This window comes from Lonchura striata, chromosome 4A, assembly GCF_050655825.1.
Source record: "Lonchura striata isolate lonStrDom1 chromosome 4A, ASM5065582v1, whole genome shotgun sequence".
Taxonomy (NCBI): Eukaryota; Metazoa; Chordata; class Aves; order Passeriformes; family Estrildidae; genus Lonchura; species Lonchura striata.
The window spans coordinates 6,719,147-6,734,568 of record NC_140742.1 but is presented as its reverse complement, the minus strand read 5'-3'; the positions used below and the strand labels follow the sequence as shown (position 1 = coordinate 6,734,568).

The 15,422-nt window shown below is 41.8% G+C and overlaps 1 protein-coding gene across 2 annotated transcripts in view; it reads right to left on the bottom strand.

The window, feature by feature from the left end:
• Window positions 1-14,865, bottom strand: part of MAP7D3 (MAP7 domain containing 3) — a 42,403-nt gene extending 27,538 nt beyond the window's left edge. For both annotated transcript variants that reach the window (XM_085570422.1, XM_085570421.1), the window contains exons 1-3: window positions 14,761-14,865; window positions 1,969-2,064; window positions 1,095-1,175 (exon numbers count right to left, since the gene is read on the bottom strand). In XM_085570422.1, coding sequence (XP_085426548.1) covers window positions 1,095-1,175; window positions 1,969-2,064; window positions 14,761-14,845 — 262 coding nt within the window. In that variant the 5' untranslated portion in view covers window positions 14,846-14,865. The remainder of the gene's footprint in view (window positions 1-1,094; window positions 1,176-1,968; window positions 2,065-14,760) is intronic.
• Window positions 14,866-15,422: the final 557 nt, after the last annotated feature.

The following is a 15,422-nucleotide window of genomic DNA, read 5'->3' as shown; positions in this document are numbered from 1 at the left end:
GCAGTAAATTAAAAATGAAAAAGTAGAATTTTTTATGTTGTATCTTTTTTGGTTTTTAAAACAAAATATAGTAATATTTAAGGCACTGAGTGATAAGATGGGAAGACCCTACAGTTCCTGTATTGGAGTTCAAAATAGTTGTATCACCATTCTCTGCAGCCTCCACCAAGAAACAGCTGTGTGCAGTCCAACAGGAAGCCTCAGGTCCTGTGACACACAGCTAGAATTCACAGAGAATTTTCCATGGCCAGACAGATGAAATGAACCAAGAGACCAGATAATCACACCAACAATGCACAGGCAGCATCTACACACAGGGCCCCCAAAATATTTCTGAATTTTATATGCATCATAATACTACCCTGTTTTAGGATAACACAGTAATTCCTGTTGTTGTGGGTCTTTGCTTTTATGTTGAGAAACAAACAAACAGCTCAGAGAGACATCTCACCAGCTGGGAGCCCAAGACCCAGGACTGCAGGGCACACTGTGACCCCTTCATCTCCTGCTACATACACATGCACTGATTCACATCACAAACAGCATAAAGCTGGGCAAGAGTTTTCTGCTGCTATCCAGTCTCAGATTCCCTGCTAAGATAAAGTGTATACTGCTGACACTTCAGTACAGGAGTCATTTCAGTGTGCTGGGAAACAAGGGAGGCAGTGTTCAAGGCAAACAAGCCATTCAAGTAGATAAATCTTTTTTGGTTTTCTCTGAATCAGCATTCTCCAAACATCAGTCTTCAGGGCTATAGGAAGGAGTTCTAAGCTAAAAGTTCTATTTTCCAAAGTGTTTTTGTTAGGGCTTTCAATGAGGAATTAGCTAAATTTGCTGGTTGGTCGCTAAAAAATGGAAGGTCAGAAGTGACACAGAGCTTCAACAAGCTAAAATTCTCTACAGAGTTCTCCTCTCAAATCAAGAACTTCTTCATTCAGGTTCACAGATGGACACTGATGCAAGACCAAGAGCAGACTTTGTTTCTTGTCCCCAGCAAGCTGACAAAAAGTGACAGAACATGGAATAAGGGGGACAGTAATTCCTTTAAGAGAAACATTTTAGAAAATGGTATTTTAAATGAAACATGAAAATACCATGTTGCTTTTCCCGCTCTTCTCTACGCTCCCTGGCCAGTCTTTGCCTTTCTTCTGTTCTTAGCATGGAACCATCTATCACTGTCAAAACAAAAATTGAAGACATATAATTGTCAATGACTTTGAACATTCAAATTTATATAAAATGTCAAAAGTCTTTACTATCAAAAGGAGAATGAAACTTCCTGAGAGATGCACACACCACCAAATCACTGCACACTCTATATAGAGATTAAAAGATACCATCTGAAAAATTCACAGAAAGCTGAACATCCTCCTCTTCCCCTTTTTCATTCCCTCACAACATTTTTAATAGTTGCAAGAGAAAGCAGACATCATATTAAAGTCTCCATAGGGATAGTCAAAGGAAAGCCTAAGAAGTCAGATGTGTGAGAACATACCCTCTTCCATATTCAGCCCTGATCCTCATTCTTGTACATATTAACTCCCATAAACAAGAATGACAGGAATTTAGGAAAATGTCATCTGGGAACAGATAGTTCACCTGTCATGACAAATTCAGAGCACTGTAGGACAGCTAATTTACAGACTAAGCAGAACCAAGACTTAAGCAGTCTTTGCAGGAATAAAAACTTGAATTTCAGCAGGAAGTGAGCTGGTAACTTGCCCAGTTACCATCATTTATCTTTGCTGTCATGTCCTGCTTACAAAACAGGCAATTTCCACTGAACTCTGAGCCAGTCAAAAACAGAAATCTGTCATCAAAACCAAACCTACAAACCATCTACCAGGTGCTCTGATGCCTCCTGAAGAAAGAGCACCAAACCTCTCTCTAAATATGTTCTTTTCAATCCCTACTAACCCTCGCTTGTGAGCCCAGCACTTCATTAAGAGCAATGACCTGTAATTATACCTGGTTTAGTTGCTGTCTTTATTGAGGTCTGGACTGCAAGAGGGCTAATGCCACTTTGGCTTCTTCTTTCTTCTGCAATGGCTTGGGCTGCAGCAACTGTGAGAAAGAATCAATCCACATTAAGAAAAGCTCTACAACTGAAACTCATTAAATAAATATCTAAAATAAATACATCAAATTCTACTTGAGGTCGCTGATGCTTTTATTAAACAACTAACTGAGGGTTGCTCAGCTTCTAAGGAAAAACTTGTCAAATGAGACTTGAGACCGGGCATAGCTTTTCATTGTAAAAACATTTATCAAACCTTATGTTTTAAGACTATAGAGTTTCAAAGATCAAACTTATTAAATAACTCTTCTAGAATTAACTCCATTATTTTGCATAGTTATATGTGACTTACATTTAATAACAGAAACTCCTTGCTACCACGTGAGCATCTGTGGGCTGCACACACGTATGTAATAGCCCATTAGCACTTCTAGAATAATATTCTGATGAGACCCAAGCAGGGAGAGGTCTATGAAGACCTGTCATTACTTCATGGCATGAAAGAGAAAGGGGATTAGCTGCATAGAGTAAACCATTAAGGGATGTTAACAACATACTTCTGAAATTGGATCTGCAAAAATAAATTTTAATTATAAATTAAGACTCCAAAACAGTAAATTGAGCATTTGTAAAGACCCATTCACCTTATCTGAGTTTCACCAAGGTGACTTCAGCAAAATGCAGGGCTACAACTCACAGATAATCACACAGAAAGGAAATGCTACCAATATTTATTTCGCTACATAACAAAACCCATTAACAAGTCAGGGAGACTAATTTAGTGTATCACTCTCCCCAGATTCTTTGTTTTGGTATCAACCTTCACTAATCACCTCACAGGGTGTGAAGAGTTACAGGGAAAGCAGGCAGGACAACCTGTAAGACAGCATTACCCCAAAGCCCTGCAGAGCTCAAACAGAAGTGTCCTCACACGCTGCCACCCTGCTCTCACCTTGGCTGACAGACACTGGGAGCTCAACTGGCTTCCATGGAAAAGCCCAAATTTAGGGGAAGCAAGGGAACACATCCCACCCACACATGAGAAAGTTTGAGGCCAGTTTTACACAGAAAAGGCAAATCCACAAAAGGAACATGTAACGTGCTGTGATCTCACCCAGAACATGAAGGACCAATAGTACAAATTGCTGTTATATTTTAAAAAAGGAGACTACAACTTTGCCAATGATCTGACTTCCCTTTATTAAGAGGAGTGCAGAATGCAAAAGAGGAAGGAAGAGTCTCCCTCTTCTCCATGCATTGCCATGACAACTAGTTGTGTCATGGTAATAACCCTCCCCAAGGCCATGCCCAAGAACAATCACCTCAAAGTGTTTAATCCCATGTGATTTCAGTGATAAATGCTGATTACAATACTTATTCAGCAACTCTAAATTGTCACCCGCAGCTGTTGCCATGTCTTGAATTAGTTTTTCAGTGCAGCAGCAAACAAAAGTCTTCCTCCAACCCATCCTATACATCTCTGAGGCTCTTTTCACACAAGTCAGAGACCAGATATACTACACGATGACATTACCAAATGGCAAAAAAAAAATAGCTTAAAAAAGGCTCACTGTTTTTTCACTCTAGATCAGACAAGTCAGACAAAATTCTGATTTTTGTACACTGTTGCATGTCACATGGATGGGAATCCAGCCCAAAAAAAACACCAAGTGGAGAACAACAGAATTATCTATTCTAACACAAATGGGAGTGAAAACAGCCAGAGGAAAAGCAGCCCACTGCAGGTGTTCTGAGAGCAGAAATGTACAACCAGGCATTCATATCCAATGACACCTTTGTACATCGCAAAGGCTAAAGGAACATAAGCTTCTTCAAATACTACTTAGATTTCAGACAAATACAGAAATACAGGTATATCTTTCCTCAAGGGAGGAGACAGAGCTGCCCAGGAAGCCTGAGCCAACTCAACCCAGGCAGGAAATTATCCCAACAGAACAAAGTCACTCTGCACCTACACCAGCTTCAGTTAAGACCAACACTGGAATTTTGCCTCACCTCTCAAAGTTTAAATATCCAAATTTCCCTAACAAAGTTATGGTAAAAAGCAAACTACAATTAAGCAGGTACAATATTAATCTTATTTTACTTGCAGAAGTATTTTACTAATAGAAATCTTGCTGAACAAAGCAGCCATAATGGATATGGGGGATTATGTATTTATTTACTCAATCAAAACAGTTTACTCAATATACAGCTGGAATAATGTTCATCATTAGAAGGCACTTATTTAAAAATGTGTCACATCTGCAAAGCAATTAGTCAGCTTATTTTAATTAATTAAGGTTGCAAAAGATTACTATTCTATAAGACAGGAAAATGGGTTACAGAAACAGTTCAGCTTGCAGAGGACACAGAGGTGAAAAAACTCTAGAAATACCCAGCCAGAGGTTTTTGCACATAAAGGTTTTTTGTATGTCAGATAAAATATTTTATGTTCACTCCTTCAGTGCTTCATTATTTGCATAGAAACAATGCACTAACACATTTGAAAGTAGCAGATTTAAGGCACAAGGCATGCACCTTCCTGCCACACGAATGTGATCCATTTAAGCAACAGAAAGCCAGAGTCAAATGTGAACTGGGGATCTGAACAGAAGATTAATAAAAGGGGAACAGACATCACATTAGATACATCCCTGAGATACGTGATCTCAATTTCACCAAGTTTCTAGTCAGCAGACAGGCTTTATGGCCCTTGACTATTTCATGGTAAATATATAATACAAAACTGTGATTTTTAAAGTCCACATTTTACTACACTAAAAGAAAATGCATTGCATATTGTTGCACTATGCAATCTTTAAGAAATACCTCTCTTATTTTGCTTTGACATGATTAAAAAAACCTTAATAATGAATATATTTAAATGGGTTTTGGCAGATACCTATAATTCCTCTGCCTAGATTTCCATAATGAATGTAGCAGTCTGCTTGTGGAGTGAAGCTTCATGGAAAAAAAATTTCCACAAAATATATCTCTGTAAAATACAGAGCCTAATACCTCTGTAATGAATTAGGATACCCCAGAACAGGAAACCAGTTAACAACCATTTCGCTAGAATCTGTGTCACATGTTGCATTAATGTGGGGGTGCCTTCATGGACATATTCAGCAAACTCCCTGGAGAAGAAAAATTATCTTAGAGTCAAATTATATCTCATTTTTATTCAGAGCTTGCCCTCCCACAGTAGTCTTTCACAACAATATTTTGTGATCAGCGTAACGTGTGTGTTTATTTTACAGTATTCTACCTTTACGTGCTCCAGGTAAAATTAATAAAAATATAAGCCATGCATGAGGCTAATAATAGTATCTGCATTAATGCATAATAAAACAAAGCTATTTGAACCATGAAATGATTAGGTAATTTGTGAAAAAGTTTTCCTTCTGTGCCCTCATCACCATTTAGCACCCCAGGTCTGGCCAAGCAAATCAGAGATAAACCAAACCCACAGAAGCACCAGGAGGTGACATTCTAGATAAATCCAACTCTCCCAATTTCACTTCCAGCTCACGATCCACTGACAGTGCAGGTGCTAAGGTGCCTCCCGAGCATGACAGCACTTCCCTTCCCTGATCAGGTTTCCAATGTGCCCTGAAGAGACCGGTGCTAAAAATAAACCTTGATTTCTATTTCAACCCCTGCACACGGCTAATACCCTTGGCCCCTGCCAAGACTGGCAAAGAACCCACTGCTGTTCTTAGTAAACCTCATTAGGGACTGCAGCACTCCTGGCCCTTCACCCAGCGAGGTCCAGGCCTTCCACCCCATCGCCCGCCCCGTGTCCGTGACCTGGCCGGGCACTGCCCCTCGCTCTCCCCTTCCCTCATGGAGCTGCAGAGGAGAGCAGAATGTGCTGACTTTCACAGCAATCCTTCTGCTCCTTATGATTTAATGACTCCTTATGCAAAGCAAACAAAAATATCCCAGACTAAGCCTCTGAAAGAGGGGGTGTTAGGAGGGCTCCTGAATGTTAAGCATTGTTATGATTCTAAGTGCGTCCATAAAAGTTTAAAGCAAGCAATACGAAGCCAATAAGCAATCCATGAATCAAAAGTGAACATTCCAGCAAATTATCTCTGATTTTATAGCAAACTGTCCCAAATCTGCAAGCCTCCAGTTTTGCCTTGCTCAAGTACAGGGAGCCATGTTTGGCAATAAGTGTTCAGATCTTTTTAATAAGTTTTTTACACACTTTCAGGGAAGATAAGGAAAGTCAGTATTTAAGTTTGAGATTTCTGTGCACTGCGTTTTAAGCTAATTTCCACTCACTAATTAACGTAGGTTAGGACAAATGGATGCAAGATCACACGTTGGAAGCTTTAAGAAAAATCAGGTATTGGTTTTTACACCACTACTCCTTCTTCAGATAACACCAGAGGAAGGATGCACCTTCACAAACAAGTGGACAACACAAAAAGTTTCTAATGATGGAGAGAAAGCCCTCTCTGGGTGCACTCCTCTCTTCCCTGTTTTCCCCTTTTCTGTCTTTTCCTGTTGATCCTCACATCCCATCTTTGGGCTGCAAGGACTGACAGGCTCCACAAACAAACACGTGAGCTTCCCGGTAGGCACCTTCTGACGGGCCAGCTGGAAGGCAGATGGTTCTCCTGTTTTGTCTGGGCAGCCACCAGATGGGAAGCACGGAGATCTCCAGAAAGCAGTGCACACTCTCAGCTTCAGCAGGCTAGAAGAGCTTCCTGTTGTCTTATCCCTATCCCAGACTCCATTTGCAAACTTTGTCCTGTATTTATTCCCTACACAGGATACCTATTTTACTACATTTATGTGCTTTCCTCCCTTTAACACCATCTCCTAAGCTAATTCTGTACAACATTCTGGTTTTCCTCCCAAAATTCAAGACAGTTCAAGGTGATTTCTTCGGTTCATCACAAGTTTTGATCCCACTGGAAAACCCAACACAAGCATTCCTTTGCAGTATATGAATCAGCAGCTCCATGAGTATTTGAGACATACTTGCAAGAACTTAAGTTTTTACTTATCTTCAAACTTCCACTTTCAGATTAAGACCTAGAAATAATTTTCTTTTAAAAAATCACATGATTAACAAAATTACTTGTAAGGAAACCTGCAGAGATACAGCTGAAGCAATCTCAAAGATGGATGATACTCATACTATGTACTCAGCTTAGGGCATGATCAGAAAGGCACCAGGAAGATTGCTAGTTAATTTTTGCATTGATCTCTGCACACTTTGCCCTAGGGGAAGCACATAATCTAAAACAAACTTGACTGTGATATAAGCACAGACCAAGGCATTGAAATTTGTCCTTAACAGAATTAGCAGCCATCTCCAGAAACTTTCTACAGTCAGAGGTGCTACACCATTGCTCAACAGCCACACCATCCTCACTACCTTCAGTTGTCTGAGCACTACTGAAAACACACCTGTGGAGTCTCACTGACTCCCACTGTCCCTTATTCTCTTATTTTAACCTCACTTACACTGCTCAGCTATGAGTTAGTTACACTTCTTGCTACTTAAAGGGAAAAGCAACTGCCAGCACAATGCTTAGAAAGGACAAAGACGTGTCACCAAGTCTTGCAGAAGCCATCATAAGTAAGTAAGAAGCACTGTCTGTGCTGTGCACACAGGGCTGACAAGCTAAACCTATCTCCTTCTCTAGAAAAGACACCTGGCTTCCACAATTTGGGGTTCTTTATTGGTGAGGTGTGTTATTATTCATCTCTTGAAAGAAATTAAGTGGAATGACAGCAGCAATTCCACACTCACAAAGACCCTTGTGAACCTACTAAAATTTAGCTGAAATATTTACCTGTTTCTGCATACTGGAAATTCCAAAGTATCCTAATACACAAGACTAAAATGAAAGCAGTCTACGCAATGAATATGCCCTTATATAATTTCAAGGGATTCATTGTGAAATTTACTAATTATGTGACACAAATGCTTATATATAGGGGTATACAGATTTAACACTCCTAATTGGACAGAATCAGATGCAAGTTTAACAGCTACAGAAGGACCCAAAAGGTAAAATGGAAGATTATCAATAACCAGTCTGCTGTATAAATAATTTGCTTTATTTAATAGCGCTGCCTTAGGAGCACGTATATTGTCCCTCAATGCTGGACTGGCTCCACAGATGCCAGAGCAGTCCCACTTTAACCTCCTCTGCACAGCTCAGTTCCCAGTGGAATTCCAGCTCAAGCATTGGCAAAAGCTACAGACAGAAATCAGCTCTCTGCTTGACTCCCCCAACTCCGGGGCTGCCTAACACTGACTCCTCTTCACTCTCCTGCAAGCCATGGCAAAAAGTAACTTCAAGACAAACTCTTGCTCTCTTCTCTTATTTCACATCTGTTTTTTTCATTATTGTTTCTTTCTCTTGCCGTGCACTATTTGTAACACTAGCAATAGCTAAATTCTCTCCACCACTTCCCTCTTTCCTGAACAGTCTGGGGGGTTTTTTGCTTGCTAGAAGCACGGCCTTGAAAACGCTTTTGTCCTCTTGTTTGCAGGCTGTGGCTATTGTTTAATTCACCCAGCCCAAACAATGCCAGCCCAGACCACAGCCTAGCACTGCGAGTCACAACCGACTGGAGACAAACCCTGTGAAAACACCATTTTGAGCTTTCTTTTGGTGCAAGGATAGCAGCTCCTTTACAAGACAGCAGTGAAAACTGCTTTTGCTTTTTACACTTGATGGATTTCTCATGGAAAATTCAGAGCTCATTCAAACACTGCCTATGTGTTCCAGAAAGAGAGACTAGTGTTGGCATTTACCCCCAAGAAGCCAGTCTCAAGTCAAACTACTCAATGCAGAAAGTGCTGCAGGACACTGACAGGCCCACAGTGTGTTTAATGCAGCAAACCCTCTGTCTAAAGCAGAAAAGGGGGATGCAAAATGTAAAAGGAAATAAACTGCAAATTTTCTTAAAGCTGTACAGTTCACCCAGCTAATTAAAAAATTAAGACTGTGGCACACTCCAATACGTGCAATGTATGACCCCAGCAAAGCAGCCATGCATTTGTCTCTGCCCCAAAAAGCCTGAAGGTAAGTGAAAAGTGGAAAATGGGTGTAAAAAAAGCAAGCAGGAAAAAGGAGCTAAAGAGACAAATAAAGAGACCATATTTCTTTTAAAATTAATTACCCAGTGGCAGAAAGCCTTTTAAAGGAATTTGAAAGTGAGCACGGTGACACTCACTGATCTGGCCTGGAGATGAGTGTCCTTGGTTTTAATGTCTAGAACACAACATACAAAAATATTAATCAACTCTGTACTGCAAAAATGTTCCTCTAAAAAGTTCTCTTGGCAAAACTAAAGAGAGGGTAAGGTTTGAAATTAATATTTTTTTTTAAATTCTATTAAATTACATTCTTTAAGTATAAAGATCCCTACAGTATTTCTATATTCTTGTAGCCAAGCCCTCTTGGGCTTGGGGGAGGAATTTTAACACTTGGGAGCTTTGAAACACTTGCCCAGAGAACAAGCCACTACAATATCTATTCTCCCTCCCAAGATTCAGGTCAGTGCATTTAAACAACAGAGAGTGTCTGTAAATTAAGAGTCAGTTAAGTACTCATAAAAGAGTATTTTAGAAGTTCCCTGTGAATTATGAAGGCAAAAAAAAAAAACCACTATGAGAAAAGAGAGAGGTATTCTAAGCATGGCCAGTGGTAAATGTTTTCTTCAAAGGCAACTTCAACTGGGGAATCCTTCACCTAGAAAGCAGGTTCCAAACTGACTGAGATATAAAAATAATTTAGATTAAAGCAAGTGTCAAGCAACTATGTCAGCCTTCCTTAAAAGCATAGGTTTCTGTCCCTTTATGCACAGGCATTATGCAGCATGGTGGAGGTTTCTGTCTCTTTCAAGCAAAAACAATTCTGAGCAACACTTTTTTCTTCCATGAACCCCACACTCCAGAAAACTTAAAACACCAGCATCTAGAAAGGTTTTGATTATTGGACAGGCATATGCAAACACACTGAAAGCATATCATCAATTAAGATTAACCTGGTTGTAAGCTGCATAATTGGAAGTTAAATGGCACTAATTTATTTGTGGCAGACAAGAAATTTGCAGTCCCAGTTGGATTTTAAACTACCACAAGTAATCTGATAAGTCATATTCACAGAAGTCATTAAAATTGCATGGTCAGAATTTATTTCTCAGAGTCTTCTTTCAGAAGAGGACTGCAAGCATCTCCAATTATTTAATCAAATTTAAAGACAACCAGCAGGTTTTGATACCACCATTATTATAACCAACCTAGATTATTTCTTCCATTTATCTTACAGTAACCCTTCTTTCCTCTCTTATCACCTTTAAGAACTGAAAATTAATAATAGTGTATTAGTACTCCCCTGTTTTCTTTTTGAAAAACATAAGTGTATGAAGAAGCAGCAGTCCTTAATTCCAGTCACATTTCAAGAATATGCACAGTTAGGGATAGTGGAAGCCACAGCATCTCCGGGCTCTCACTATTGGAGTCATGACCCTTGCAAGTCATTATTTACTAAACAGTTTCATCTGAATTGAGGCATGGAAGCCAAATTTATATTTTGCACTTTCAACACATGAAGAAATATGTAGAGAATGGAACACTACCTAAAAAAATGAAAAAAATATGCTATATATGTATGTTTTGGATGGTTTTTTTGTTTGTTTGCTTTTTTTTCTCTCCTTACATCAAGGAGAATATCTTTCCTAAATGATTTTGGAGAAATCTCAAGAATTTAAAGTTTTAAATTTGAATAAAACCTTTTATAAACCACTTACAACTGGAAGTAATCTACAGAATGTCAAGCACCTAAATACACAGCATTCATCTTTCTGAATCAGCACAAAATTATTCCTACCGTGTATGATTGTATTTCCCTGAACAAGAAGAAAATTGAATTAGGGCTCATAACCATCACAATATATTAAGTTCTCAGCCTGATTTGGGAAGGTTCTCTCACCACTGAGATGTACATGAAATCCAGCTTCTGTGCAGTTCTTTGCATTTATCACCTTGATACTCTGCAAAGCAGTCTTACTACTTTCACACAAAAAAGATGGAGCACAAAACCCCTTAGAACTTTCTTCAGAGTTCTGAGGAGTTTGACAAATCAAGAAATTGAAGCCAGACCCAGTGATCATCAGCTGAATGCTCCAGTGATGGGCTGCCTTTGCTCTGCAGATGGGACCTGTACCAGTCACTCATTCAAACATCACCAAGTAGGACAAGAACTGAATGCTCGAGATGCTTCTCATGCAGCACCCCCACATTGTGAGAAACCTGGCAAAGAAATGGTTTCCTTGTCTTGCTGCTTCCCAGGCAAGATCTGAAGCCCACCTCTACTGACAACCACACTGCAAATCCCAAAGGCTTTCAAGGATTCAAATTCATAAGTAAATTCTTTCTTCTTCCTGCAAGCAGCTCTGACACAGAGGTCAACTCATCAATTGTCTGACAGATGCTTCTGGATCCCAAATAATTTCCTCTAGACAGCTCTGACCATCTTCTGTTGTGGGACCAAGACTGTACCCAAGAGTTCTCTAGTACTCCTACAGGTGTTGGTACAAGTTTGTATTCCTAAGTTTTGCTTTATAACTGTTATCTAGAGACCAGATAAATCTGTGCTTGTCCCTACTTGCTTGAGCAATGAAGTTACACTATTAGTTGTCCATCCATCCTTCCTTTCATGCCAATTCTGTGTACAAGTACTTGGTAAAGCTGTTGCCAAGAACTGCGGTCTGGGCAAAATGGACAAACCCAGACAGTGCCACTTTCACAGGGAGAAAAAACTAATGACATGGAATAAAGCTGTTTATTAGAAAACTTCCAATCAAACTGGGACCTGCAGGTCATGGAATTTATTCCTGCAGCTAGATTTTTTTAAAAAGGCACTGTATTTTGTTCCCCAAACCTGAGACAGGTTTCCCAAAAGATGATGCAGGTCTTGGAAAGGAAAATATGCATGAGCAGCATTTAAATATTCTGTTTTGAACAACTTTTGCAACAGCAATTCAATATGTGAGTGGAAATCCTGGCAATGGAAAAGGAATACCAAGCTCTAGTAAAAAAATCCAAACATTCTCTACCACCCATACTATGAAAGACAGGAGTTTTCAGTATTCCAGTGAAAATGAAGACAATAAATGTAGGCTACAGCAGCTTAAATTAAGATATTTTTCCTCTGATTACCCACACTATTCAAGGAAAACCTCACTTACTGGATAAACCACAAGTACTCGACTATTCCCCTCTTCTCACATCTTAACAAGCTCAGCAGTACTTATGGCATTAGAACAGGATCAAAAATTCCTCTTCATCCCTGAGGGATGATAGCAGCAAACATGGATAACAAAAATGGGGTAAGCAACTGCCACCTATGCACTGCTGGTTCAATGTACAACTACAATTAATTTCTAATGTCAAATGATGTTCAGAAACCTTAACTGCCTTCTAGTTGTGGTAGCAGATTCTGCTTTTTGTCACCCACATAAAGGAAACAAGACTGGGCAAGTGTGTCAGGGCAGAAAATTATTACAAAAGAACTGTAGAACTGGCACTGCAGGCATGAGGTGGACTGCAGAATCTTAATTCCAGTTGATACTCAAAGAAGGAGAAACACCTTTTCCTTACCTCAACACTAGACTGAATTTAAGAGAATATTTTTAATGCCATACAAAATTGGAAGTTGATTACAAGTGATGCCATGGGATTCTATGTGTGCAAGGCCTAAAAATTAGCAAGCACCAATCACCCACAGAACAAAGCAGCATCAAGAGGCTGGTCACAGAGAGCAGAAGTGAACAGAACAAGAACCCAGAAGCATCCTGTAATAAGGACCCACAAAGGTACCTATGCAGAGGGTGACTATACAAACAGTATGTAACCACAGCTCTTAGCCAGGCTGCCAGAAGAGCTGTGGTTTCTCAGCAAGATTCTCTTTGTCTTTAAATGTGAGATTCCCAGACACAAGTTCAGTGACAAACGGCCGAAGGCAAACACTGTATTTATTTTGCATAGATGTTTCTCCAGATTGATTAAGACAGCAAAGTACACAACTGCCCACAGAGCAGCAGAAACTGGGTGGAAGCATTCTTGTTAGCAGGTATTTTGGAGCTGAGGAGTCCCCCCACGCAGCCAAGTGAGCTCAGACAAGCAGGAAGTTCTATCCCTCCCCAAAAACCCGAAGGGGAGCGTGGGACTGAACATCGAGGTTTCTTTGGGTGTCTTTTTTTTTTTTTCCTACATCTTCTCCAAACAGCTGCGATATCAGACTTGGCTGCTACTCACAACTTCTCCAAAGAGCAGCAAATTATCCTGCAAATTCCACCGTCAACCACTGGATTGCAAGGACGATTTTTAAATATCATTTGCTCTCTCCAGAGAGTGCTACTGACTAAAAGTCGGCAGCAGAGCTGCAGCAGCCTGTGAGCTCACAGACAGCACTGATTCACTGCACATTAGCACTGACTTTATCTTTGAGCACGTAACTGCTACAAATGCATTCTATGTACACTAAAGTTCAGATTCTGGTTCAGTGACTTCTACCCCCTCAGGGAAAAAAATTCAAGGTCTAGCCTTTCCAGGATCTAGTGAGGGAGGTTGTTTTTCCAACATGATGTGCATATTACAGCATGTGCATATCTGAAGGGAGATGGAACTGCTTGGCCCAAGGAACACTTCCTCTCTGATTTTGGGACTAAATCTAGGTCATGACAGCTGTAACCAAATATGGGTGCCCATCCTTAGAAAAATTTAGCAGCCACCATGTAAGTGCATCCCATATGCAAAATAAAATTCAGCAGTTCTAGCAGGAAGAATAAGGTTCAGACAGACATAGCCTGTGCAGGTGAGAACTGCTATCTTTTGGCAGATCTTTATCCTTCTTGAGCACTGAACTGTCTTAATTTTGAAACAGAAACAAAAGGTAATTAAATAGTATTTCCAACACACTGAAGAAGAATGCTAGATGAGAATTGTGTATTCAGGACCCTTTGCCAACACTCCTCTTTATGTATTTACAGATACACTGAAAACAATCATGCAGGAGGCTCTCAAGAGTAGATGCTGCACATAGTCCTAGTTTGTTAACTTAGATCAAACCACAAGTCTCTTTACTTTTTTTTTTTTTTGTGACTGAGATAAGTAAATGTTTATCTTTTCTAATGGCTCACCCACAAAACTTTTGCATAGAAATGTACCACTAAATGTTGCTGCAAACACATATCGTAGAGTATATTATTAAGAATAAATATGCACATAAACACAGCCAAAGAGAAAACCGAAGAAGAGCTTCTTCAGCCCTCTGATAACACTAGTTAAAAAAAAAAAAGAAAAAGAAAATCGGGAATTAGTCAATCTTTGATTCGAAATCAGTGCCAGGGGCTGTCTCTGCCTTCTGCACTCGGGACCGAACACATCGCTGGGGCAAACCCTCTGAAAGCAAGAGCCAGCACAAGTTGGAGAACCGGTGAAAAACGGGCGGCTCGTGTAGCGCAGCCTCCCCGCACCGCCTGTGCCGCTGCCCACGGGCTGCGGGAGGTCCCGAGCCGGCGATCCCCGCCCGGGGCCGCGGCCGGGCAGCCCCGGCGGCCTCCGCCCGCGGCGCCCCTTCCCCGCCCCGGGACGGGGCCGGGCGTCCAGCGGGGCGGCCGGCGCCAGCCGCGCCCTTGGCCCGCCGGACCCCCCTTCCCCCACACACACCCCCGTGCTACCCCTCCCTGCCCGCTCTCACCCATCTGCTCCCGCAGCCCCTTCAAGGAGGAGGAGGAGGAGGAGGAGGAAGCGCAGGCCGGGGGCGCCGCACCGCCCTCCGCCATCTTCAGCGCCGGGCCGCGGGAGTGCCGGCGGGCGGCGGGGCGCGGGCCGCAGTGCGCAGGCTCCGCCCGCTCCCGCCCCGCGGGCACCGGGAGCGCTCCCGCGTCCATCCGGGGCGGCCGCGCCGCGCCGCCTCAGGCACCGGGCTGCCGGAGCGGGTCCGGCCGGCGGCTCCAGCCTCCTGCAGGGGCCGCGGAGCGAGTCTGCCGAGCGGCGGCTGGGGCAGCCGGGGCTCCGGGGAACCTCATCGCCCCTGGCAGGAGCGAGCCGGTCTCGTCTGCCGGGGCTGCTGCGAGAGGACCAGAGGAAACGGCCTTAAACGGCCCCAGCAGAGATCGAGATTAGGAGAAAGGAACCCACTGTTCAGGTGGTCAGGTGCTGGAATAGGCACCGTCCCTGGAGGTGTTTAAGAGATGTCTGGACCTGGCGCTGAGTGATGTGGTTTAGGATCATGGAATTGTCAAGGCGGGAAGAGACCGTCAAGACCATCAAATCCAGCCACCCACTCAGCGCTGGCACTGCAACCACTAAACCACATCACTCTGTGCCAGATCCAGAAACCTCTTAAATATGCCTTCG